General features: G+C 41.4%; 2 protein-coding genes across 6 annotated transcripts in view; both read right to left on the reverse strand.

The window, feature by feature from the left end:
* The window catches only part of add2 (adducin 2 (beta)), a 33722-nt gene extending 23230 nt beyond the window's left edge, over nucleotides 1-10492 (reverse strand). For 2 of the 4 annotated variants that reach the window (XM_061817869.1, XM_061817866.1), the window contains exons 1-3: nucleotides 10464-10492; nucleotides 5976-6172; nucleotides 566-759 (exon numbers count right to left, since the gene is read on the reverse strand). In XM_061817869.1, coding sequence (XP_061673853.1) covers nucleotides 566-712 — 147 coding nt within the window. In that variant the 5' untranslated portion in view covers nucleotides 713-759; nucleotides 5976-6172; nucleotides 10464-10492. Of the gene's footprint in view, nucleotides 1-565; nucleotides 760-1458; nucleotides 1544-5975; nucleotides 6173-10463 lie in introns of those variants that run through there. The other 2 variants (XM_061817867.1, XM_061817868.1) reach the window with 2 other exon arrangements.
* Nucleotides 10493-10940: 448 nt separating this feature from the next.
* On the reverse strand, nucleotides 10941-26900 carry figla (folliculogenesis specific bHLH transcription factor). 2 transcript variants are annotated; one of them, XM_061817871.1, is made up of 5 exons: nucleotides 26745-26900; nucleotides 18097-18243; nucleotides 17931-18020; nucleotides 16441-16593; nucleotides 10941-11267 (listed from the first exon to the last, which is right to left on the reverse strand). In XM_061817871.1, exons 1-5 carry the CDS (start codon nucleotides 26748-26750, stop codon nucleotides 11253-11255), a joined length of 411 nt encoding a protein of 136 aa, XP_061673855.1. In that variant the 5' UTR covers nucleotides 26751-26900; the 3' UTR covers nucleotides 10941-11252. The 2 variants fall into 2 exon arrangements, with proteins under 2 accessions (XP_061673855.1, XP_061673854.1); XM_061817870.1 differs by having other exon boundaries at nucleotides 26565-26885.
* Nucleotides 26901-27133: the final 233 nt, after the last annotated feature.

Raw genomic sequence — 27133 nt, forward strand, 5'->3', positions numbered from 1 at the left:
GCCTAGGCTCGTCACAATTAAAATAGAAATGGCTATTGGCGATTGGATGAAAAAAAGAAAGAAGGTCATTATCAAGCTCTGACATGGAGTACTTCCATCCATCTGTTATCTGAGCCGCTTATCCTCACAAGGGTCACGGGAGTGCTGAACAATATCCCAGCCATCTACAAGGAGGCGGGGTACACCCTCGACTGGTTGCCAGCCAATCGCAGGGTACATAGAATCAAATAACCAATCACCCTCACAATCACACCCAGGGGCAATTTAGAGTCCCCACTTATTGCATGTTTTTCTGATGTTGAAGGAACCTAGCCACGAGGAGAACATGAAATCTCCACACAGGTTAAACCCCGGTCCACAGAACTGTGAGGCTGATGCTCTCACCAGTCGTACCACCCTGCTGCCACATGGAGTACTTATAGATCAAAAATTTGGGTGTGTCTAACTTAGATGGTGGTGTACCCAAGAAATGGGCGCAGCAGCGGAACCAAAGTACAAATTTATAGTCTGGTTCATGTTTACATTTTTTTTTATGCTGTATGTAAGTTGAGCGCACTGATCTCACCGGACTCTGAAGAAGGCTGGAGATGTGTTTCTTAAACTGTGGTCCTGAACCAGGTGTTGAATGCTGAGGAGACAGGAGGCCCTCAGGGACCCCATTACTCGGACTCCGCTGCACTGGGGTTTCCATTGGGGTCGGAGACTTGCTCATCTTCCACAGTTGGTGTCAAAACCACGGCACGGCTTGGTTGATGACAACTGTCGAACATACACAGTAATCAGAATTGACATTCATAAAGTACACAAGACATTAAAGTCGCTCAATACATCTGTCCATTTCCTGAGCTGCCGTCTGTCCCAGTTGACGAGGATGAGTGGTGTGGTACACCCTAGACTGATACCTGTCCACCGTACACACATGTAGGCAATTTACGGTGTTCGCTTGATCTATCATATTGTAAATGGTTTTGAAGTGTAGCAGGAAGCCAGAGTACACGGACAAAACCTGCACACAAATCTTTAAGAGTGACATAGGTTCGGAGTGAAGAAACGAGGAGCTTCAGTTTTGATCTGCGCATCTAGCTTTATTAAGGAAGGGACTGCTGAGGGCTGAAACTCTTGACAAAAAGAACACTGTGGGTTTTGGGTTTTGAGTTATGGTTAAGCACTAATCTGACACACAAAAAGTGTTGACATTTTAGACCATTTACATTTGAACTCACTTATGCCTTTTTGTTAGCTTTTTATTCAGTACATAAAGGTTAAATGAAATTCAGTTACATTATGTTACTTCTCAAAAGCTCTTTATCCAACCAAAAGGAGACCGTATAGCAGTGGCGCAAGGAAACATTCAGCGCAGGTGGCATTCGCTCATAGGCAAGATAGCGCCATGAGAAACATTAAATGCAAGTAAAACTGCAACTCAACTTGGCAATGGTAAAAAGAGACACTTGTTACCTTACCGATCTTTAGAAAAGAGCCAATGCCTCTTCCTGTTTACTTACACACGGAGACACACACAATGTTGGAGGCAGCAGATAAGGCCCCCAAACATCCCACACCCACCCACTCTGACTTTTTTTACGGTACTTGCGTCGCGTAGATACAATATTGGTCGCATTGCAGTAGTAACAGTCCAACGTGATAGGGTTAGGGTTAGTGTGATGAAGTGCATACTATTCTACCAAATTGTCATGAAATGTGAAATTGCAACTTGCACTTAATGGGTAAGGAGAGACTGAAATGGATCTTCTTATGACACGCAATTGTAGGTCAATTAGAGTTTCACAGAAATCCATTACAGTGCTTTGGTTCACATACACATACATGTTGTGTATTGGACTGTAATGTAAATGTGCCTATCTACTGTGGTTTTGGGAATACAAAGATCCATTGTAATAATTACTTTTATTGATTTGACTTGGCTCCACTTTCATTAGGCTCAAACCACAATGGACAGCTATCATTAACTGAATAGTGTGTCTCTCACATTGTAGGCTACTTAAAATAATAACTCGATCATCAAAGGCAGACGATATTTATTCATTCGTCCATTTGCCATGCCGCTTATACCCGCGAGGGTCGACGGCATTCTGGTGCCTACCCCTGCTATCATCGGGCAAGAAACGGGTTACACACTGAACTGGTCACCAGCAAATTAAAAGGCACATATAAACAATAATTCGCTCTCACATTTATACTGTACCTACAGGCAATTTAGTCCTCAGTTAAAGGAAGACTTTGTCGAAACTAATAGGAATGGGAGTACATGTTAAAAGTTAGTAGATGAGGGTTCAGTGTTTCTTTTAATGCCAGAGTTATCTACAGATTTCCCCAAGAAACATCTCTAAATTGGAAAAGTATTATCGAAATTCCTCTTTCGCTCAGACATTCCAATGAGCCGGGCTGGAAAAGTGACAGCCAATCAGCGTTTGCCACGCCTGCAGTGCTTCCTGTTCTGACCCCCCATTGCTCGTGGATACGTTTCACTGAACGGAGAACATCCACTATCTAGCATTTTGTGGACGATTTTTGTGGAAAAAATAATTACAAAGTAAAAAAAAAAAAGTAGCATGACGTACAATGTTGAAGCCTGGGCGCTTGAGCCAGATTACACATATCCAACACGTGATGTGTTATAGAGGGGGCGTGGCACCACTGAGGAACAATAACAGTCCTATTATATGGACCGCGGAGATTTGATGCTTTTCTGAGGAGAGTTGGTTTCGATATAAGGATTATACAGCAAGCGTGGCCATACTCCCCCCCCCCACCCCCAATTGCACTTTTCAAGCAGTCAGCCTCTCGTGAACTACCGGCAAGGGGGGGGGGGGTTGCGCATGCGCAGATTGCCGTGAATAGTAACCAGGAAGTGTTGTGCCAACAAAGCGAGAATAACAACGAGTCGATGCTTTGTGCTATTACTACTCACGGCATTGAGCAAACAAAACAAAAATAACAATGTTCAAGCGTTTGAGCCAGAACACACACACACACGGTAATCGACGTGTTGGGAGGAGCGTGGTGTTGACGACGAACAATAACAGTCCCATTATATGGATGGCAGAGGTTTGATGCTTTTCAGACGAGTTGGTTTAGATGCAGAGAATATATAGCAGGTGGCCAGACTTTTTTTTTTTTTTTTTAACACCATGTTGTACTTTTCAAGCAGTAAAGTTTCTCCCGATCCACCGGCGGCGGTAGTGGGGGTTGGGGGGAGGGGGTTTGCATACACGCATCGCCATAAATACTAACCGGGAAGTGTTGTGTGCTTACACGTATATATCCATCCATCCATTTTCTTAGCTGCACGATAGTCGCAGGAATGCTGGAGTCTATCCCAGCTGTCAACGGGTAGGAGGCACATTTACACACACGCAGACATGGGGAGAACATGCAAACTCCAGACACGGAAGTCTGGGATAGAACAGCTGCGTTACCGTGCCGCCTCATAAAATATGTTGTTGCTTATACAGTATTAGCACGAGAGGCTATAACTAAGCACTAATAACCAGTAATGATTAGATGTGTGCAAATTTCCCCTGCTGGTGAATGAGCCTCAACTGTGACAGCCACAACTTTATCCTGTGAGGTTAACTCCATGGGAGGTTAAAGAAGGAGAAATTTGGGTGCGCTTTCTCAGTTTTGTTGCAATGCACGTCGGCATCTTGGCTTAGCTAGAACGAATGGTCTGTAATGCTAAGCACCGGCGACGTCAGGGGCGGAGTCAAGGATGTTTCCTCCATGTTTGGCTGTGAAAGCTGACACACATACAGATTTTGCTTCAATTTCAAAAATATTCTTTATTTTAAATTAATGTCCAAAATATATGTAATAATAATATTACTTCACATTGGAGGATTTATTGTACATATGAATTTCGGGGAGAGTGTTCCTTTAACCTACTATACATGTTTTGAGGATGTAGGAGAAAAAGGATGTATCTAGAGAAAACTCACACAGGCAACAAGAAAACATGAAAACTCCACATAGACAAGTCTGGATTTGAACTTTGGCTCCTCAGAACTCCAACGCAGATGTGAAAACCAGTTGGCCACCATACCTCCAAGCAGGTGAAACTGAGCAAGAATATTTTAAATGTTTTATTACACTGTCTGGGAAAATAGACATTTAGATCTGGATTGAACTACTAACTCGAGCACACTGCCTCCACTAAAATTGTCCTAATTGTTGATATCGTGGATATATTGTTTTCTCCTATTACCTTCCAACAACAAAGATACAAATCTTCCTTGTTCTTACAGTGCAAATCTGACGGCCAAAACGGTTTTCGGCGTCAAAATCACATTTATAGGATTCAAACACAATAGCAAACTACACACGTGATTCACTATTTTTAGTCTTGTGTTCAGTGAAGTTTGAAATAAATATTAAATGCGCTTATGCTCAGTGTGACTTAGAAAATAATATCGCTTCAGCACACCGCACCATTTTTTTTTGCTTAAAGTTAGCAAGCTTAGTTAACTTGGTGGTAACAATTGTAGAAAAGAACTCAAAATCACTGGATAACTGCAATTTAACTATAAGTTGACGATAGTATCCTGAATCATGTTATCTAGTGACTTTTTTTTTTTTGGTGTTTTGTATTTTGGCAAAATATTTTCAAGGAGCAGCTGCTGCTGACATCCCCCATTAGCTTGGGGCATGGCAGTTTGTTAATCTTGCTGTGGTCCACATATAATCAACAGTCAAATAATAAATTAGTACAGCACATACTACATTAATAAACCTGATACATTAGTTATTCAAAATACGTGGCAGAGTCAAACAAGTAAATAAACAAAATTCACAAGGTATATAATCAAATACTGTTAAAACAAAAATACTTCAATATAATCAAACCAAATAGCAGGAACGTGGACCTCTGGGGGCCACATCCAGACTGCCAAATCATTTTTATGGTTGGCCCAAGAAATTTTTAGATATTCATGATGACTAAAATCTGTCCAAAATTTTCCCATCTTATGTAATGAATAATTAAGTTGAGATACTGCTTTTTTGTTACCAATACCTTTTCTTACAATAACTACAACAATAATTCAACAAACCATTATCCTTCACTTTAGATTTGGATTTATCCATCATTTTGTTGTGTATATATGCACACTATAAACAGATGATGAAACATTTATATGGTTTCACAGTCATAATAACGCTCTGGGGGAAACCATACCAACTATGTGCCCTTTGACAAAAAAAAAAAAAAGGTTTGGCCGTCTGCTCTAAGATTATTATTTTTATTATACTGTTGAGGTACCCATGAAGGAAACTGTGAGCAAAATCCTTGAGAGACTTCATCCATCTTTCCTGACGCTTATCATCATCATTAGATCGTCTGTGTGGTGGAGCCTATCCGTATACTGCACGTATAATCTGGTACGACAGCTACCATATAGAATTTTTAAACAATATTTCACTGTGAGGGAACGATCGCTACAAAACACCCTTACACCCAAACATCCCCTTGTGGCCGCACATTGCATTGCTTCCTAGCAACACTCGCACGCAACGCAGCATCAGCATCAGGAGAGCCAATGACGCACTAATGGACTCCCGCAATATGTGGAGGCCGACAGCGACGACACAGCGCGTTACGAGCCATGAGGCTGTTCGCCTTGTGTTGGCAGGGGGGGAAAGAAGCTGAGAAATAGAGCACAAGCACGAACATCGAATAGGTCCGACTAAATCGTTCGGACACAGCTTAAAAAAAAAAAAAAAAAAAAAAGAAAAGAAAATCAGGCACTGCACAAATATGAGCGTCAAAATAACGCGCAATACAAAAGCGAAGGAAGATTGCTTTTCCAAGGTGTGTTTCCCATTTTGGTTAAGCTTCTATCAGCAGCGAAACCCACACGTGCCGACTCATGCAGGCGTCAGGGTGCAGTACAATAAACAGCACAACGCCCAACAAAGATAATGAACGACAGAAACTGACGAGAAGGCAGCGGACTAACCTCAGTGCCTAGCCGGGACGTATCCACAATGTGGCTGCAGAAGAACCACGGACGGCTGCCGCCGTCAAAACAGGCAGATGCGTTCAGGTGCAAATGTGTTCTTCCTTTGTCAGAGTATATGGTGGCAAGTCAGCGGACCATGATGCTTTTCATTGTCGGCTGCGTCTAGGACCAGCCCACTGCCACGCCTGTTCAGTCTGATATTGTCACACACACACAGCGACAGGCACTTTCAGAAAATGCAGCTTTTACTATGCCTGTGAAGCCAACTCGGATTTCCAGAGTAACGGATAAAAAGGTTGCGCAAAATCATTACATTACACACATTACGGCCCGATTAAATTGAAACACGTCATCAGACGCCACCTTATGTTGGGCTGAAGAACTTTCAAGTTACAATATAGTGGATTTAGTTTATCTAAAAACATAATCTTAAAATAAAATTTAAAATGTCAGTATTTTAGTGTAATTTATTGGTTAGTTTCACATCTTTGTAACCTTCTTTGATACATGTCTCATTTGAAAGTAAGACTGTAATACATTTCAGGGCGGCATGGTGACACAGCTGTAGAGCGTTGGCCATCTGAGGACCAGGGTTTGAGTCAAAGTCCCGCCAGTGTGTAGTTTGCATGTTGTCCCCGTGCTTTCGTGGGTTTTCGCCAGGCACTCTGGTTTTCTCCCACACCCCAAAAACCTGCATTCATTGGATACTCTAAAATCCCCCAAGGAGTGTTTGCGAGTGTGACTGTCTGTCTCCATGTGCCCTACAATTGACGGGCAACCAGTTCAGCTGTACCCTGTCTCCTACCTGATGACAGCTGGGACAGGCTCCAACACCCGTGCGGCCCTTGTGAGGATAAGCGGCTAAGATATTGGTTGGATACTTACCATTATGTCAGTCTAAGTCTAAGATTGCATTGCAGCAGTTGCCCGTTGGTGTATGAATGTGTGTGATGGTGTAGATAATGTCAGGATTTTTTGACTGGACCCCAAAGCAGGCAGAAGCTGAGAGGTAATGTTGAAAGATTTATTGAAAGAGGAAATTGAGATGATCTTGAGACATGTTGGGGGGTTGTAGAGGCAAGGAACGTTTGGAAGGTGGTGGCAAGACAGACAGACGGCTTGGGGGGCAACTCAGCGGGGGACACCAAGGGATCACTGAGGACAAGGAGAAACGTGATCAGAAAGATAGCAACAAATGGCGTAGCTTACATGAACGCTTGAGAGCCATCGTACCAAAGGAGAACGTTGAAACTCTGGCAATGGAATTTTGGGTCTGGCAGGCTTTTATGCAGGTGGTGACGAAGGTGATACTGACTACCGGGAAGAGAGAGAGGGAGGGAGCGAGACAGACACACAAGCACCATCCAAGCTCCAACAAAGGAACTGCACGGCGCAGCCCATGACTGATGAAGCGCTCTAACACCCAGGTCCATTTTAGGGGCAGTCCTTCTTCGGCTCCAACCCTTATCCAGCAGTGCCCTGACATGCATGCAGAGCCCACATGATCACAACTTATTACTAAGGTACAAACAAGATCAGTTCACTGTAAATTCTCATAGAATAAGTACATCTATTGAATGTTAAAATACACAGCCTTGTGTCTTAATTTTTATTCAAATTAAGGGGGGAGGGGGAGTCTGTAGATTAAAGATGACAATGGAAAAAGAACTGACAAGACACTGAAAATTAGCATTGAACTCCCAGCAATTACAGTGCACAAATGTTTAAGATTGGGTACTTAACAGATAACCCAAGAAAACATAAAATGCAGTTTTAAATCACAATTTTGTTTAAGCAAAAAAAGACCAAAAATACCTGGCCTGTGTGAAAGGTTAGTCCCCCTTGTGTAATTCTGTATTAACTGTAGCTAGTGACATTTTGGGGAACTCAAATGAAGAATACATGGAACAGTGGTAAACCTTCCCAGGAGTGGCTGGTTTACAAAGTTTATAGTATGAGCACAGCGACTGCTCATCAAAAAGATCACAAAAGAAAGGCGGGGCAACATCTAAAGAGCTGCAGGCCTCCCTTGGTTTGGTTAAAGCCCCACTGACATGACATTTATTATTTTATTGTTATTAATAAAAAAATAAAATAAAAAAAGGAAGCTTGATCGGGATTCATCTTTTTTTTTTTAACCACAAAACATGATTTTGACGTACATGCCTTTTTGTAACTGCAGCCATAAAAATCCTCTCGAGAGATTTGTTTTGGGGAAGAAGCAGGAAGTGACTTAAACAGCAGCAGCGCAGTCAGGCAGGCTTGTATTTGTACTAGTTTTACCTGCTGGAAGGTAGCTCTTTGTTCCTTCGTGTTCACCAAAATGCTGGCTCGTTGTATTGTTGGATATTGTTCGAAGACTCGGGAGGATGGATTTACTCTTCATACGTTTCCAAGAGACCCGGTTCATCGTGGAAAATGGATTGCACAGGTGCAAAGGACGAGAGCTTCCTGGGTTCGAAATGACAGGTAAGTGTGTATAGAGGTATTTAAAAAAAAAAAAAAAAAAAAAGTTGGGGGGTGGGTAACGCTCTCAGAACGTAACAAAAGATCCGCGTCCAGTAAGTTTGAGGTGCTAAATGTGTCGATGTGCACGTTGGCACCGCGCCCGCTGGTCACCAAAGCCGTGATCGGTGGACGCAGCACCGAGCTGGAGTAGCTCATTGCGGTACCGAGCCAGGCCACTTGAAGGAGTTGTCGCTCACGGCTGAGTGCGCCATCGTCGGCGGCGTTGTTAATCCGTTGGTGTTCATCGCCCGGGTGCAACGAGCCGATCACAGCTTCGGCCGGGGTGGGTCATCGTGGCGCTGATCCGTGCCGCTTTATGGCGTAGTCTTTGCTCGTGGCTGAGTGCGCCATCGTCGGTGGCGTTGTTTATCGCCGCCGCCGTCGGCTGTAATCTTGCCCCGGTCACTTCTCTTGATTGTGAGATGTCCTCTTCTTAAAAAAAGAGCTTCCGTGTCAGAAGGGGTGTTGGAAAAATCCAAAAATATTTGTTCCTCTCCCAGAGCAGGTGCAACTACGTGTTTTCAATGGCGAATGTCCCAGTGTGACATCTGCCGATGACATAGCAGACAATATGGCTCCCACTTCGATGTCGAGTGAGACTCCCGCAACTTTGTGCATGGATGACATGCTCTCCGCTCATATTTATTTTTTCATATAAACATTGAAGTGAATGTTAAATGTATTTTTCATTACAATATCTATTTTAGAATGTATATAGGCATGTCACTGGGGCTTTAGGGTAAGTAAGCATTCATGACTCAAACAGTAAGTAAGAGCTAAAGGCAAAAACACCAACCCTATCAGCATTCCAAGGCAAAAAAAAGATTTTATGGGCCAAAGAAATACATTTTTGGAAGGGTTATCTTGTCATTATAGCAGATGTAAATGTAACAGCATTTCATAAAACAATCATACAAACTGTCAAACATGGAGGTAGTGCTTTTACACTTCAAGACCTGGACAACTTGCGACCGATGGGACCATAAATTCTGCTCTTTACTCAAAAATTCTGAAGCTGAATTTTCACCAATCAGTTCGTGACCTGAAGTTGAAATGTAACTGAGTCCTGAAGCAGGACAAAAATCCAAAACAGACCATGTGCAACTTCAGAATGACCATAAAAAAAAACAAAAAACAAAATTAAGGTTTTGGAGTGGCGTCAAAATCCGGACTTGAATCGGACTGAAATGTTGTGGCATAACCTCTAGGAGTTTGTTTTATGCCTGAAAACCTTCCATGATTGGTGAATTAAAACAATTCTCCAAGAAAGTGGGCTGAAATATCTTCTCAAAGATGTGAAAAACCTATCCATCTAACAATTTTCTGAGCCGCTAATCCTCACAAGGGTTGGTGGAGTACTGGAACCTATCCTAGCTGCCATTGGCCAGGAGGCAGGGTACACCCTGAACTGGTTGCCATCCAATCACAAGGCACATGGAGATAGACAACAGTCGTACTCACAATCACACCAAGAGACAATTTACAGTGTCCACTGAATGCATGTTTTTGGGATGTGGGAGGAAACCAGAGTGTACAGAGAAAACCCATGCAAGCACGGGTAGAACATGCAAACTCCACACAGGCAAACACTTAACAGCTTCACCACTTTTCTGTCTGAAAGACTATTAGTTATTTAAAAAAATGCTTGATTTTAGCTGTTCCTCCTGAGGGGAGCCCACTTCAGGTTTTAGAGGGCAATGTCACGTTAAGAATTGTATCAACTTTGACTGGGCAGAAGAGCAGACTAAAATGGAGGGAATATATTTAGAATGGTTTATTTGGAGATGGCTCAGGGTAAGTATATACAAGGAGAGATGGTGGCTCGTCGGGACAAGGAAGGGAAAGGAAATGAGAGTGAGCAGGTGGAAGAGTGTGGGGGCATAGTTGGAGCGGACATTGAGGCGGAGGGAGGGAAGGAGCACTGGAGATGGAGACCACGAGGAGGTAAGTATGATTGCGGGAAGTCAAGTAACTTACAAGAGCGTGAAGGTCGACCTGTGTACCACAATTGTGTGTTAATACTCTAGTGATGGATTCATGGATTTGGCAGGTTTAAAGGGAGGCAGTGATGAGTGCTGATTGACGACAGGTGCAGGGTTAAGGTGGTGTTGATTGCTGGGGAGCGCGAATAAGAGACTGGGACAAAGTGCCCCCCCAAGCTCCAAGGAGGAGGGTGGAAGACAAACCATGACAAGCAAGTCCTTTTTAATATGGGCCAAGTAGCTTTGAATATTCATTTTATCTTTAATAAATAAAATGTGCATGTAAAAACTGCTTTTTATTTTAATACTTAGGCTATCTCTTACATTTGTTTTGATGATTTTAAAGTGGGGAAGTGCAGAAAAGAATTCAATAAGGGAGCAAATATTTTTATTTTATATTCTTCATGGCACTGTATAGCTCAAAATAATATTGGTACACAATATTGAATAGTTGAAAAAAAGCTTTTAAAAATGTATTTCAATGCCATTTATTTTTCAAATATCTGGACACCACAGAAATGAATGACTTATGAAACCTAGAAATCATGTAAAACTTATAGAAAAATCTTTTAAATTAATTCACAAAAAAATTCTTATCCATTGACAGTAATATGGTCCAGCAAATACTACACATTCTGTAGACCCAAAGGCTCACTATCGAGTCAAATGAATGTGCATTTTAAATGTTCCCAAAGAATGTGAAATAGATTTTTTCATAGTAACTACAAACTATGAACTTTCAAAAGTAAAATATAAAACAGCACCTTCCTGAAAATCTTCATCTTCATAGTGTCAACCCCTGAGGGAAAAAAAAAAAAAAAAAAAGACAACTTGACATTGTTTCCAACAAAAATAACGACAATTGTCTTATTTAAACAAAGCAGTGTACCACTGGACTTAAAATCTCTAACAAATTACAATAAGTAATTTCATGACTTTCAGCAGAGTTTTACTTAACGAAAATGTTGCAGAGATATTTCAATTACTCTTTTTTTTTATTGCTTCATCTCATTTCAGAGCTTTTGCAAATATGTGACTGAGGTATGTATAATTTGGAGTGTAACAAATCAATGCTACTCATTCAATTACACTAGTAACACTGAATAAAACTGTATACATTCTTTACCACAAGAGGGAACTATAGCACTAAATTTAAAAAATCTTTTTGGGGGCATCTTATAATACAACTGATAAAACGACAAAAAAAGCAGTAATTAAATTGTTATTGCAGTATGGAAAGAATGGGCTTCGATAAGCTTTTGCCAAATGTATGATGCTCAATAGCATTCAATACACACTTAATCTCCCTAACAAGTACTTTAGTTGGTGGTGTCCTGATTATGTTAAGTATTTGTTGCAATGTGTAGAGAAGGATTATAGCCTCAATAAACCAGAGTTCTAAATTTGCTGTCAATTTGAGATACACAAATCTGGTTTGGGGAATATGATTCAAACATTACTTAGAATGGTGCAGTTACACAGTAGGCAGCAAAAAGAACGCGAGCTATAATAACCATTTCTTCCTGACATACTAGAATGTATGAGCTCCAAGGCCAGCCTTTAAAAATAAATAAATAAATATATTGACAGGAGGTACTGTACATCTAAACAAACCTTTGTTAAAACGGTGAAATACTGCAAATTGCTGTGTGGCGCTGCCTCAATCACAATCTCTTCACCTTCAATCATCAAATTACAAGACAAAGAACTTGACAGTTCCAATGTATAGTGCGTAACGTGACTCAACACAATCAAATGCTTTGTGTCAATGCCATTTGTAATCATCAATCTTAAATACATCTGATTGCTGCGTTTGAGAGGTTACATCTTGAGCATTCTCCAAAGGTGCACATTTGTAAACAGACAGTATTTACCATCTGTCAGTGATCTCTTGATTAGGGGGAGGGATTGAAATTAACTCAACCACAGAGAAAAAAAAAAAGCATACACATCAGACTTGGTCCACATCCAACAAAATTTAATAATGTTTAAAGGGACAATGTCTAATTACTAGTTCAGTTGCCTTACACAAAAGAGGGAAAGTGTGTGTGTGTGTGTGTGTGTGTTGGGGGGTGTCAGACTAGCTGAGAGGGTGGAGGGTGTTAACCTGCGTGTGAGTGAAGTAATCCACTATTATTCTGGGGGGTTCGCCCTATAATAGCAGTACTGTATTTTTTAAGAGAAACTGTACCACAAAGTGATCCCAAAAATAAAATGGCTTTTAGATGTGATTTTGGACCCCTCCACCCAAAAAAATAAAAAATAGAAAAATTGCACCTGAGGTGTGTGTACACACACGACTATAAAAAGTTCCATTTAGGCACTGTTTTTTTGGGGGCTGTCCTGGTTGACACGCCTCTGCAAGATCGAATGGACATCGGGGACAGTGCCTCTGCAATGGCAGACTGGGGCATTGGTCCTTCATTTTAAGATGGGGGTCCAATGGGTGCATTTCAACTATGCTGGGAATAACACCGCTCAAATCTACTTGGTACAGTCTATTCAGGGGTTCTGAGAGGAGGGTCGATCAGGAGGTCTGAGCTCAGATTTAGAAGGATTAGTGTGGCTTTCCTTCTAGCTGTGAAACAGGGGACCTGGTCTACACCTTCAGCCAGGTTCTTGAGGATGCATGGGAGTTCGCTTTTGTGGTTGTGGAGAAGGTAGTCAATTGTGTCCCAGGTGAGTGGTTCTGGTGTATCGGACACATATTTTGGCCCTTTGGCTCCTGTATGACTGATGTCTCTACATTGCCAGCTGTAAGTCATTCATTTTCAGTGACAGTTTGACTCCACTAAGGCTGCTCTTTGTCACAGATTCTGTTTGCCATCTTGATGCACAGAAATTCTGGGAACAGCCGAAGCGTTGAGTGGGTAAGGTTTGATGATCAAAGTAATTAATCTCTGCTTATCGCAGATGTGGGTCCATTGGTTTCAAATCATCTACAACTTTCACCATAGCAGTTCACAGTAAAGCACGATGCAGTTGGGAAAAGAATGAGCACCAAATCTTGGACCAAAGTACTCAACCAGAAGAGTCGTGTGCCTTAATTGGGTTAGGAATGAGACTTCAAGTATCTTGGATTCTTGTTCTTAAGTGAGGAAAGAATGGAACAGGATAGAGAAATTGATGAAACATTTACAGTGATTTGAACGCTATCAGTCTGTTGTAATGAAGGCTCCAAGCCAAAAGGTGAAGCTCTCGATTTACCGGTTGATCGATGTTCCAATTCCCACCTATGGTCAAAAGCTGTGGATCGGATAGTCAAAAACTCCACAACCACCTCTCCAAATTGCTTCCATACTACCACTGGTATATCATGAGCACCAACTGCCTTTCCATTTTTCATTCTGTTCAGTGCCTTTCTAACTTCCCCCTTACTAATCATTGTCACTTCCTGGTTATTCATGCTTACCTCTTCTACTCTACCTTCTCTCGCATTTTCTTCATTCATTAACTTCTCAAAGTACTCTTTACATCTACTTAGCACACTACTGGCAAGAGTCAATATAGTTCCATCGCTATGCTTAATCACCTTTACTTGCTGCACATCCTTCCCATCTCTATCCCTATGTCTGGCCAACCTCTAGAGATCCATTTCTCCTTCTTTTGTATCCAACCTGGTGTACAAGTCATCTGCCTCTTGTTTAACCTTCGCCTCACGTCACATCTCAATGTATTCCTTCTGCCTCTTCTCAGTCCTCTCCAAGTGCCACTTCTTCGCTAATCTCTTTCCTTGGATGACTTACTGTATTTTGGGGTTCCACCACCAATTCTTCTTCTGCCCTTTCCTACCAGAAGGCACCCCAAGTACTCTCCTGCCAGCTTCTCTGCTCTACCTTTTGTCTTCTTAATCTTCCTACCCACCACGTGAGTCATCCTACACACCACCATCCTGTGCTGTCGAGCTACACTCTCCCCCACCACTACCTTACAATCAGTAACCTTCAGATTACATTGTCTGTACAAAATATGATCTACCTGCGTGCTTCTACCTCCGCTCTTTTAGATCGCTCTATACTCCAGTCTTTTCTGGAAATAAGTGTTAACCACTGCCATCCTTTTTGTTAAGTCCACCACCACCACCACCTGACCCTCAAAGTTACTTTGCTGAATGCCATACTTACTCATCACCCCTATTTCCTTCCCCAACATGTCCATTGAAATCTGCACAAATCACATCTCTCTCGACTACTTCGTCTCGTTCTTTCCAGAATTTTTTTTTCAACTCAAGGTCACATCCTGTGGGGTATAGCCACTAATCACATATACACAATACCCTCAATTTTAAATTTCAGCCTCATCGCTCGATCTGATAGTCTTTTCACCTTCAAAACATTCCTAGCCAGCTCTTCCTCGAAAATAACTCCTACTCCATTTCTCTTCTACTCTATGGTAAAATAATTTAAACTCTGCTCCTAAGCTTCTAGCTTTACTCCCTTTCCACTTTCTCTCTTGGATGCACAATAAATCAACCTTTCTCCTAATCATCATGTCAAATAATTCCTGACCTTTTCCTGTCATCGTCCGAACATTCAAAGTCCCTACACAGTTAGTTGTAGGGTTTGTGGATGCCGCTTCTTCTTCTGAGAACTAGGGTTAGTTCCACTTTCCTCCTCCTTTTTTTGTCTTCGACCTACATTATCTGAATTTCTACCTACTCCATGCAGATTAACAGTGCCAGGGGCGGGCGTAGTTAGCCTGGCCCACGACCTATCCATATGGAATTCGTTTGATGAACGGTCATATATGTTTGGCACAGTTTTACGTCAGATGCCCTTCCTGCCACAACCCTCTGCATTTATCCGGGCTTGGGACCAGCCTATAGGACGCACAGAAATTGTACCTCCCTTCAGGCTGCAGATAATCAAAACAAGCCATCAAATAAACAAAGTCAGCACGTAAGATACACAATTCACATACTACCTAATCTATGTTAAAGTCATATAAAAGCAATCAAATCACAGTGAGCACATAAGGTACACAAATCACATACTACCTGTTGGAAAAAATCTAAAGGATATGGAGATTTAAAAGATTGTGGATGGAAGGGATTCAAACCACAATGGCCCTCACTCTAGCAGCTGAAGGTTGAGTCAACGTTCGATGTTTGGTCCTCGTTGTAAACTCTATGTAGGTAATATTGTTAGCATGCTAGGCTAACTTAGGCCGAGTAGCTTCAACGCGAACGATACGGCTCTAATTTGGGTACTAAGATTGCACAGATGATGATTTTAGTCCACTGAAGTCGTCCCCAGGAGCGTCCCACGTCGAGTATTCACAACATTCAATCCAAATTCAGCAGGATTTATTGAATTACAATCGGGCTGGCCAGAGCTTAAGAGAGTTTAAGCTGCTACCAGTTTGGGGACCGGAAGTCTCTATGCTTATTACATGTTTAAGAAAATTCCCCAAATATGGATATGTCTCATTGCTACTTTAATACAGTAATCGCCTCCTACTGAGAAGGTATGTATACCTTTTCTTTTTAAATTCTCAGTCTAACGACTGCTGTTTTAGTCCCAATAAAGTTGTTAGTGGTGTGTTTTCAACTTGAAATGTTAGCGCACAATTTCATGTTTGATCAAGACAAAAGAATTGCTCAACTTGTTACAAGGATCTAGAAAACTGCTGCGTGCCTGTATCTATTAAGATTAAATGAATGTAAATGATCACTTTCCTTATAACGTTTATATCGGCCAACAAATATTGAAAGAAGAAGATGCACTGTGGAAAAGAACTGGAATGGTCTGACTTCATTTTAAAACAAATCATTGAACTAGAATGTGGTGCCTGCTTGCGACATGTAAGTATATAGAGTGCTTCTAGAAGAAGTATTTCTTGTAATTTATGGGCTTATGTAACCACCTGCTTGGTGCTCCAGTATTTGAATTACCATTGACAGGATGTATAAAACACTCTCCATACTACTATTCTAGAATCACTAGGACAAACATGAACAACACACGGGTTACCGGAGATTGGTCAGGCACTACTTGAATGATGAACTGGTATGCTGGCATCGCACAATGTTGTAACATCAGTCTGGTCATATCTCCATCTTCTGTTCCTGATTCAGCGGGTAATGGGAAGCCATCTTCAGTGTGGTCCTCCGGCATATTAAGAAACTGTCATAGAAACCATGTATTTAAAATAAAAATCCTCGTCTATATAGGTTTATACATTTGAATGTGTAAACATTACAGTGCTTTTGTCAAATACCCACACTGTTAAGCAATCTTGCCATCTTTTAAGCGAAAAATTTCCATCACACAGAAAAACAAGTGCCTTTTCCACACCACAATTGGCAAAATATTGACCGAAAATAACATGGTGCGAGGCTCACAACAGCTTGGTTGTGAGAAAATGTGTCAAGATGCAGTATTTCTAATAGCCATTGTGGCTAAAAAAAAATATTCATTTTGTCAGAGAGCACCTAATTAACCATGGAAAACCTGCAGATCATCTGATTGGTAATAACATTTTTATAAAATTCTGAACTTGTATTTAAAAAAAAAAAAAAGTTGAATACAGAAAAGTAAAACCCTCTTTTGTACCGTCTGTACACCTCCAATTGCACATCCATCAACCCCTCAAATCACATCATTAAGATTGCAGAGAAAAACTATGGTGGCACTCATCTCAGGGCAGGATGTGTGTTGAGGTCCAAAACCTGTCTCTGTGGTGCTCGATGAACAATGAGATTTTAGACAAAGAAAAACTTCTACTGCACTGTAGGAAACGCCGAGCTGACCCATCGCCCATTTTCATCAATGGTAACTGTGTGGAAATAGTGCACAGTTATACATTTCTTGGGATATACATAGCGGGCACAGTCTCTTGGACTAGAAATACCACAGCGATTGTAAAAAGGCCTGATAATGTATTCTCTTCCCCAGGATTTTAACAAAAAATCTCTAAGAGACTGGTGGTAGCCTTTTACTGCTCTGCTTTTGAAAGTATTTTAACATATTGCATTCGGTCATGGTATGAAAGCTGCTTTGATGGACAAAAAAAAAAGCACTACAGAGAGTTGAAAGAATGGCAGAAAAAGTAATTGGCTGTCCTCTTCCACCATTACAGGAGATTGCAAACAACTGTTACAACCCAGAGCCAGGCCCATCACTACAGACACTTTCCACGCTTTTGCCCCAAGGGAGGCAATTTCAGGTCAATTAGATCACACACCGTGAGATTCATCAAGTTTTTTTCCCCCCTCAAAATCCAGTCACTCCGAATAACCGACATAAATCACGGTCACCAGCACATTACATTTACCATTGTTATCTGAACAAAGATGACTGCACCTATACACTATACATTTTTACTGAAGCACTTTTAAATGCTGTCATTTTCTGTTTGGAACAGTTGCTGATGAGGGACACAGATTGAATGTTGTAATTTTTAGGTGGAGGGGTCGTGGAATTTTTTTATATGCAATGAAAAAATGAAAACTTGAACTTACATCATCCACTCTCCAAAGATCAGTGTCAAAGCTCTCAGTCTGACCATAGGTGACAGCATTCTTCAGGAAGTCTGTCTCACTGCCCTCACGCTAAGGAGCACAAAGAAAATACTTGAGGTCCTCAATTAACTATATTTAACTGAGTGCAAAAATGTAGATGACATACAGTGTCCGTGTCGTGCAAAACTCCAAGTAGTAATCGAATGTACTCTGTAGCAGCTTTAAGAGTGTCTACTTTACTGGGCTTGCGGTCTGGTCGCATCAGTGGTACCATTCGCTTCAAGCGTGAGAACATGGTGTTAAGGTTCCGAATCTGCAATTTGAAGTCACAACAAATGATCTGAATGTGATGCAACTGCATCTTTCAGTGGAAACTACAATTCACTGAATTACCTTTCTCAATTTATGTAATGAACGCAGAAAATAGTGCTTGTATAGAAAGAATTCTCCACAAATAATATACCATGGGTGTCCGCTTTTTTTTTTTTTTTTTGTCTCGGGCCCAGATTGGAGTTGGATTTCCTCCAGTGCAAATACAACAAGTAGTATTGCACTATGTTTTGATACCATTACTGTACTTAGGTATTTTGACATTAAAAATAGCAAAGGAATAGGTTTGGTTTTTTTTTTTTTTTTTGGTTTAAGTACCAGTAGTTAAAACTTACAACAGTGCTCAATTGAAACTGTGTCTGAAAGGCCAGTATACAAAAAGCAGACAGGTAATTGCCTCGTCAGGCAACTTGTGTGTGCGAGGACAACGAAATGGGCGTTACTGTATATGCAGTGGTTCTCTTGTGCTGTTAGGGAACCTGCATTTGATGCACATGAGAGTCTGTTACCAGCAGGGAATCAATGGTATTGATTACATGAGATAAATTAGTCTGTGTCTGTGCCGCACAGAAGCCCAACTTTGAGCACTTCGACAAAAGGCTTCACTCGACGACGGCAACCAATTCAGAAATAAGGGACCTTTACACTGCACACAAAATGCAAAAGGAAAAATTATCCTATGGGAGCAAAAAGGTCACTCTTTTGAGTCCTGTGGCTCAGTACATAATGAACAACACTGCACAATGTGTTGTTTACAATAGGAGAAAATGAAATTGAACAATATTGCACAGTAAAAGCTTGGATAAAAAGCTCAAAATACACAGTACAGTATGAGTAAAGTACATATGAAAATTTGTTTTTCCCCGCAAACCCATTATTCTGGTTTACTTTAAATGCCAGGTGCAATGAGTTGACACAAACACAATCCTGTTCAATATCGCAGGATGCTGGAGCCTATCCCAGTTGATTTAGGGTGAAAGGCAAATTACAACCTAAACTCGTTTTTAACCCTCTCTGGACCAAATAACATTTTCCAGAGAGAAAAATCTGATACTTTCAGAAAATGATACTCTGGACTTAAAATTTTCGATTATTTTAAACATGTTGCAAATTTGCAACCCCTGCCCGGAAAAGGTTAATGCCGAAGTCGATATTTTCTCCAATTGACTTAATTCGCTTCCCTATCTTGAACAGCTGAATATACACATGTATCTGGTGAACAAGTCATTGAGATTTACACAAAAGTGTTTGAAAGCGTATAATAGTCGAGAGGCATACAAATACTTCCTTGCTGTATGGGTCATAGATGTCGTGTCCTGTAGCATTGAACGAAATAAGTCTTTTCTTATTGTTGGCAAAGGTAATTTGCAACTTGCAATACTAGATCTTGTCTGTATTTACTGTACCATAGTGTAATCCAATTTGCATAAGTCAGGGCATTAAATCTAGCTATTTTGGACGTTATTGCCGACATAGAAGGCCTCATGATTTTTTTTTTAAACTGATAAATCTAACTGGAGTGTTTGAATCTCAGATTTTATTATGTATGTAATAAAGCAAAATGTATTAATAGACTGATGATGCTGTTTTTGAAATATAATTTATATCCCGTTTGTGGGGGAAAAAAAATTGAGACAGTCACATTTACCTCCGTAAATCTCTCTGTGACAGACTGTTTATTATTATTTTTTGAATACACATTCTCAAAACAAGTCAACTTGGCATTATAAATACTTATAATTTGAAATTGGGAAGAATAATTCCTACCTGAAATGAAATGATTACTACATTGGCGTGTATTCTGTTGGGCACCATCCATCCCGTTTAGTTGCCGAAATACATCGATCTTTTCAGCTGGTATTCCATAGAACGAGATCCTCTCTCTATTGTGACAACCAACAGCAGAACTGGTCTCACAACATTGTGAAAATCTGTTATGGTCCAGCGACTCACTCCCGGACAACCAAGCAGCTTTGTTTGAGTAGCAAAACGGAGTCTTAAAGAAAAGGGGATGTCGCGCGTATCATCTCTATACTTCTTTAATATTTTCAAAAATGCCTCTTCTCTGTCGATGGTGGCATGTGCAACAGCAGCAACACTGCTTGTTGGGTTGAGCCTTAAAATTTAAAACACACTAACCTGCCACTGAAGTTTTCAGCCGGGTGGGAACAGTTGTAGTAGCGCCATGGCAAATTCATTTTCACCGGAGTCAGCTCTCCCACGGAAGAGGTTGGAAGTTGTCAAAATCTCTGTCTTATCAGTTTCCTTGACATTGTTGAGATGTGTTTGGCCAACTTCATATGGCTTCGCAACGCACCTTCTCCCATGTTAACTAGGTTAATGAGTTTACCGCATGCAGAACATGTCGCTGCATGAATGTCGCAAAGTGCCAGCCACCACCGGTACAACTCTTTTTCTCACCACGTCGTTAAATCTGCACTTTCACAGCATATCCGTAACTAGAAGCTTTGTTTGTTTCATCAGGTGCGAACTACCTCCACGCTTGGATGAACTGAACAAAATGATGTCACTTTGAGAAGTCGGAAATGCGCGGTATATGCTTGACAGGTTTATTGTTTTAATTAAAAACATAATATTTGGAGCTGCAACAGCAAAATCCTATGACATTCCCTGACCTAAGCCAAATCATTTTTATTTACCGGACAAAGGCAACGTTTCGTCCAATGATAATCCTGAAATTTCCTCACCCGTACAAACCCTGTTCACGGGTTTCTCAATGTGTAAAAAATGCTTCAGTTTGCGAAAGACTCCAGACTTGACAACAGGCCAGAAGAGCATCATTGATCCCCTCCATAGGATTGGCAAACCCCAAAAGTTCATCGATCTAGAGGCTGGCAGTTCACAAAGTGTTGTGTCCAAGCATATCAATGGAAAGTTGAGTGGAAGGAAAAGATGCCCCAGCAGAAGAGATGACCGTGGGTTTCAGCAGTTTATCAAAACGGAACATTCAGGAATCTAGCAGAGAGCCATAAAGAGTAGCCTGCTGCAGGAGTCACAAGTTCAAATAACAGCACATTCAGATTGCATCCACAAGATGCACTACAAATGTTGGGTTCCTCAGGACTGAATCTATGTAGAAGCATCACAACTGGGCCAAGGAGAAGAAGCACTGGACTGTTGACCTGTGGTCCAATGTCCTCTTTTCCAATGCAAGTAAAGTGTGCCTTTCATTTGGTAATCGAGGTCTAAGGGTTTGCAGAAAGACTGGTGAAGAAGAGAACGAAAGATGCTTTAGCTCAAATGTGACAGTCATGATTGTCCAGTACAGGTGTTAGTAAACTCTGCTTTTTTTAAATCTAAGGTAACCGTAACAGTCTGTCAGGATCTTTTAAAGGACTACGATTCTTCTGCTGAGGATATGTCTGGAGAAACAGATTTTATCTTCTAGCAGAACCTGGTCCCTGCTCAAACTGCCAAAACTTGGCTTGATACCCATCCCATCACAATGCTTAACTGGCCAGTCAATTTGCCAGATCTAAACCCATTGAGAATCTATGGGGTAGAATCAAGAGGAAATGTGGGACACCAGAGGGGAAAAAAAAAAATAAACAAACATGTCACATCAAGGAAATCTATGAATCTAGAACTCTCAGGCAATGCCACAGGCTTATTGCTTCAAGGACAGGTTGCACTGAGACGGTGATTAAAACAAAAGGGACGCCCACCCTAAGTATTGATTTAGAAAAAAATAATAATAATTCACTATAATGTTTTGATTGAGCAGAATTTCTGGGTACAATGCTGGAAACTTTTCCATTATTTTAACTTTTTGTGAAACAAGTCTGTGTGTGTGTGTATATATATATATATATACATATACACACACACACACACACACACACATAGTGTTCCCCCATTATTGGCAGAGGTTACATGCCCTACACACCCACGTATAACAAAAATCTGCAAAGAATGTATGCAGCATTAATATAGCCATGTATGTTATGTACCATTTTTTGCAACCATAAGATGCACTCCCGAAGCATGGTGGGAGCATGTACTTTGTTTTATTTCTATAGTTTTATTTACAAGTTGTGCTATTCTGTTTGCTGTGGTGTGATAATTTTAGTTTTGATGTGACATCGTGAGTGTGTACATCAGCAATTACCTGCCTACACAGGCAGTGTGTAGGATAAATGTAGGCTTCTTCTGCTTACAGATGTGAAAAGCAATTGTTCCTCATTTTCTCATGAGCGCCATCATATGGTAACTTACATATTGAATACTATTTTACTTTCATTATTCAATTAAATATGACCTTATACATTTAATCAACAGATAAAGTGTTGTCCATTTGCTAATCAGACAAGGATGTGTTGTGGAGCCAGTGGTTGCCCTTGATCTTTGTACGCAGAAATCCAGCTGCCGCCATCCTCCTATCATACGCGTTGCCTTGGAGACGAACGACACCAGATAAGGAGCGGAAAGTTACCATCCTGGCCCAGGATCAGACTGTGTGTGTGTGTGTGTGTGTGGGGGGGGGGGGGGGGGGGGCAGCCTCTTCCACCAAGGACCCATACAGATAAAAACCCTGTGTTACCAGGCAGCCCTTGTCTTCTTCTTGGATTATCTTGTCAGAAGACACACGTCTCGTGGGCAGCAGATGCCTAGATAAGACCCGGATGTCTGTATTGCACATTCCTTTGTAATAAATCCATTTGTTGTTAACTTTTTCTACTCATTGGTCATCTCTTCCTCGATCATCGAACACGCGTAGGGTCCAAACTCGCAAATCCCTACAATTCACATTAAAACACGTTCTGGCATACATGCTAACATTGTAATCAGTGTGTTTAAGTGAACTGAGCTAGACAAGACAAATGTTGGCGCTCAGTGTGCACATAATGTGCACCACATTGTAAGGCAAGAGCATACTGTATAGAGATCGTGCATGTGACGTCCCAGTTTTCGCGGCACCATATTTCCGGTCAAACAAACTGCTCAGCAGTCCGGGAGTCGTTGAACCGGAGCATATTCTCTCTTCACAATGCCAGAGACCTGTTGTGCTCTTGGGTGTCACAATAGACAAGACAGTTCTTCAAAGAGCTCATTCTATAGAATACCATCTGAAAAGACGAGAAAAGATCGATGGATTTCGGCAATTAAAACGGGATGGATGCTGCCCAACGAAATACACAACTGTTTAGCGATCATTTTATTTCCAGGTAGGAATTACCTTAATCTCAAATTATCAAGACGTATTTATAATGCCAAATTGACTCGAGAACAATGCGCATTTAAAAATTCACAATTTTTTTTAACAGAGGTTAATGTAGGGCAGCTATACGCTTCTGTGTACAGAGACTACTCCCTGTCCTAATTTTTTTTTTTTTTAAATATTGGTATTTGTATTGAAAAAAATCTGAGTGAGTCCATCACTGTGATTTCTTCATGATTGAGAACAGATCCAGTAACGAAGTATGCATCCACTTTCAAACACTTCTGTGCAAATCTCAACTTATTCACCTGTACATCAGGTTGTCCAAGACAAGCGGAAGCGAATTAACGGTCAAATTTCTGATTGGCGAAAACATCAACTTCAGCATTAAATATGGATCTCTTTGCCAAGTGTATAATTTTTCCACGTACCTTCGTTTATCATCACCATTATAAATGTTTAACGGTATCGGACAAAACTTTGGTTGTCGTGCTATGAGACTCTCGTTTCGTCTCAACGGAATTAACTTTCAACACTTTGTTCGACCAGCAAAATGGCAGCAGAAACAAAAATCACGTGATTTTATGACATAGGTGCATGAGCACTATAGTAAAACGAAATCCTCGACCAAAGACATTACAACGCCCGTGTCTCGTCTGCCATTTTGTCCCCAGCACCATAGTGTTTCTAATTCGCTAGCTTTCCTAACTTTGAATGAGCAGAACTGAAGGCAAGGATGGTGAGGAGGAATTTACTGCAAGCAAGGGCTACCTGCACATGCTTCCTTAGCAATAAATAAGCACAGCCTCCCGTTCTTCACCATCTCGCAGTAATGATAAGTACATTTTTTTTTTTTTTTTTTTTTTAAATATGAATTACCCACCGCCACCAATTTTCTGAGCTGCCTATCCTCACAAGGGTTGCGGGAGTGCTGGAGCCGATTCCAGCTGTCTTCATAAATTTTGACTAACGGTGAAATTCGAGGTCGCACGGTGGGTCAGCTGGAAGGCATTGGCTTCACAGTTCTGAGGTCCCGGATTCAACCCTGGACCCACTTGTGTGGAGTTCACATATTCTCCCCGTGCCTGTGTGGGTTTTCTCCAGGCTCTCCAGTTTCCTCCAACATCCCAAAATTGGACACTCTAAATTGACCCCTCCTTACAGGGCACTTAACCACGCCTCCTGAAGTGACGTCACGCCACGTGCACCTACGTCAGACAAACAATTAGCAAAAGGGTGGCGCAGCAAGAAAAGAATAGAGCGAAACTGTCCGATTTACCGGCTGATTTCTCACTTGCATTCTTAGCTAACAGTGAAATATTGTTGAAAAGCAGACAGCAGGGCTTCAAGTATTTCAGCAAGGGGTATTTACATGCATATTGACGGAGAAACCATTGATATTAGCCCGAGATCTTTCCAGAGTCAGAGGAAGACCGAGAAGCCACATAATATAAAATATTATAACCCAAAGACGAATTAGTCATTGACAGTTTCCTATTTTCGTGTTACATATCACACTTGTGTGCAGAATCTGTATAGCCGTTTGTGAACCGTCGTATGAAGGAAAAGAAGGCAAGGTTTGATTTACAAGTTGTTTCTCGTTTTTTGTGCAACGTCACGCGCTCCCCTCAATAATTATTCTTTAATTAGTGCCGAACCTACGTAAGTCCCGACCGAGTACGACAATCACTACTTTAGTGTCCTCAAACATCCTTCCTTCAGTCTTGGTGTCTCGGTGCACGTCGAAGGCTTTTATGACTCGCTATTCTGGTTTATCTTAGCTCACTAGCCGCGAACAAAGAGACACGTTTGTGCAGTCAGGTCCTCGCAAAATATCGCTCAACACAGATCAAGTGTGTCAATCATTCACACGTAGCTATGTTATGCATGCGAAGAACTGCTAATTCATTTATATGAGACATTTATTGAAAATCAAATATAGGGCATACCCTCGTGCAAACAAACAAAGTCCGGTTTAGGTTCGCTCGGGAGCGCCGAACAGAGACACGTTTGTGCAGTCAGACCGTCGCAAAATATCGCTCAACACAGATCAAGTGTGTCAATCATTCACACTTAGCTATGTTATGCAAGCGAAGAACTGCTAATTAATTTATATGAGACATGTATTGAAAATCAAATATAGGGCTTACCTTCGTGGAAACATATCTGTTCCGGTTGATGGATTCAGTTGATCATGCGGTCTCCCACAAAGTTTGATCCATCGAAGACATTTTTCGTACTCGGTCTTCTGTTCCGGTTGATTTTAGATGGATTCAGTTGATGATGCGGTCTTCCACAAAGTTTGCTCCATCGAAGACATTTGTCGTACTGGGTCTTCGGTTTTGGAAAGGGTACGAATTGAACTCCACTAACTAGCCTTTCAGGATACCTGTCGTCAGTATTATAAAGTCCGTGACTACACCTGGTAACCATATCTTTTGTTAAAGAACCCAAATACGCGAAAAAAAAAAACGCTAACAAAAGCTATACTGGACCATACAACGTTGTCTGAGGAAACTGCAGTCCAAAAAAAGAGGCGTGGTTTATGCAGATCTCTGGCCTCTGATTGGTCAGCGACACGGATGACGCAATTTCTACGGAGGAGTCAATTGCCCCGAGGTGTGATTGTGAGTGCTGCTGTTTGTCTCAATGTGCCCTGCGATTGGCTGGCAACCAGTTAAGGGTGCACTCCGCCTCCTGCCCGTTGACAGCTGGGATAGGCTCCAGCACTCCCTGTGACCCCTCTGAGAATAAACGGTTAAGAAGATGGATGGATGAATCCGATTTACGCAAAAATTAGTCTTATGTCGCCAGAGGACCTGTATCTGATCTTTCTATCGGTAATTAGGAGTGTACCCCTTTAAGAGTGCAGGGGGCGGAGTAAAGTAGACGAGGCGGGAGAATGAGCGTAACCCAGCAGGTCAGTGGTTTTCCCTGAGCTCGCTGTGCTTCCAAAGTAATAATTTAAAAAAAGCTAGAAACCTCGCGGTGACTCCTGTTCCTCATTGCCCTTTACAATACACACACTCGTATAAGTATAGGGCCATTTCGTGCTATGACTTAGCTGTTTCTGTAGTGTAGAGTGCTTTAATAGCTAAATAATAAATTCGAGTTTACGCACTCACCCGAAGACGCTCCTTGGCATTGACCTGTTCTCTTTTCCTCACACTTTCGTTAAAGTCCTCAGCAACAACATAGAAACCATCGTTGACTCGTTTGAATTTCTCAATATTGCTATACACCGGCAGAGCAGATTCACCGGTAAGACGCTTCAAAATGTCACTCATTAATTCCTGGTTGGGTACCTTCATTTTATCGAGAGCCGTCTAACTGCGGTCATGTAAAGTTCCCGGTAGTCGTTGACTAAATGACCGAGACAGCAGCTTTTGTACTGGACAGCTATAATCGGACTGTGGTCCACACCTGCGGAGCGCCGAAATGCCGCCAAGATGAAATACGGTTCGGTCATTTCCGGTTTAAAAATTAAAACGTTTTTCTACATAAGGTGATTCCAAGACTTGCCCAAATGAATCATCATACGTGTACATCGTCTATATAAAATGCCTTTACACTAGTGATGGTTGTTTGAGAATGAACTTTCAAAATACCGACCTACGTTACCGACTTCGACCTTTGCTTCAAGTCACGTGGCATGACGTCAGAAACACCACCAATTTTCTAAGCCGCTTATCCC

Source organism: Syngnathoides biaculeatus, chromosome 4 (assembly GCF_019802595.1).
Source record: "Syngnathoides biaculeatus isolate LvHL_M chromosome 4, ASM1980259v1, whole genome shotgun sequence".
Classification (NCBI taxonomy): domain Eukaryota; kingdom Metazoa; phylum Chordata; class Actinopteri; order Syngnathiformes; family Syngnathidae; genus Syngnathoides; species Syngnathoides biaculeatus.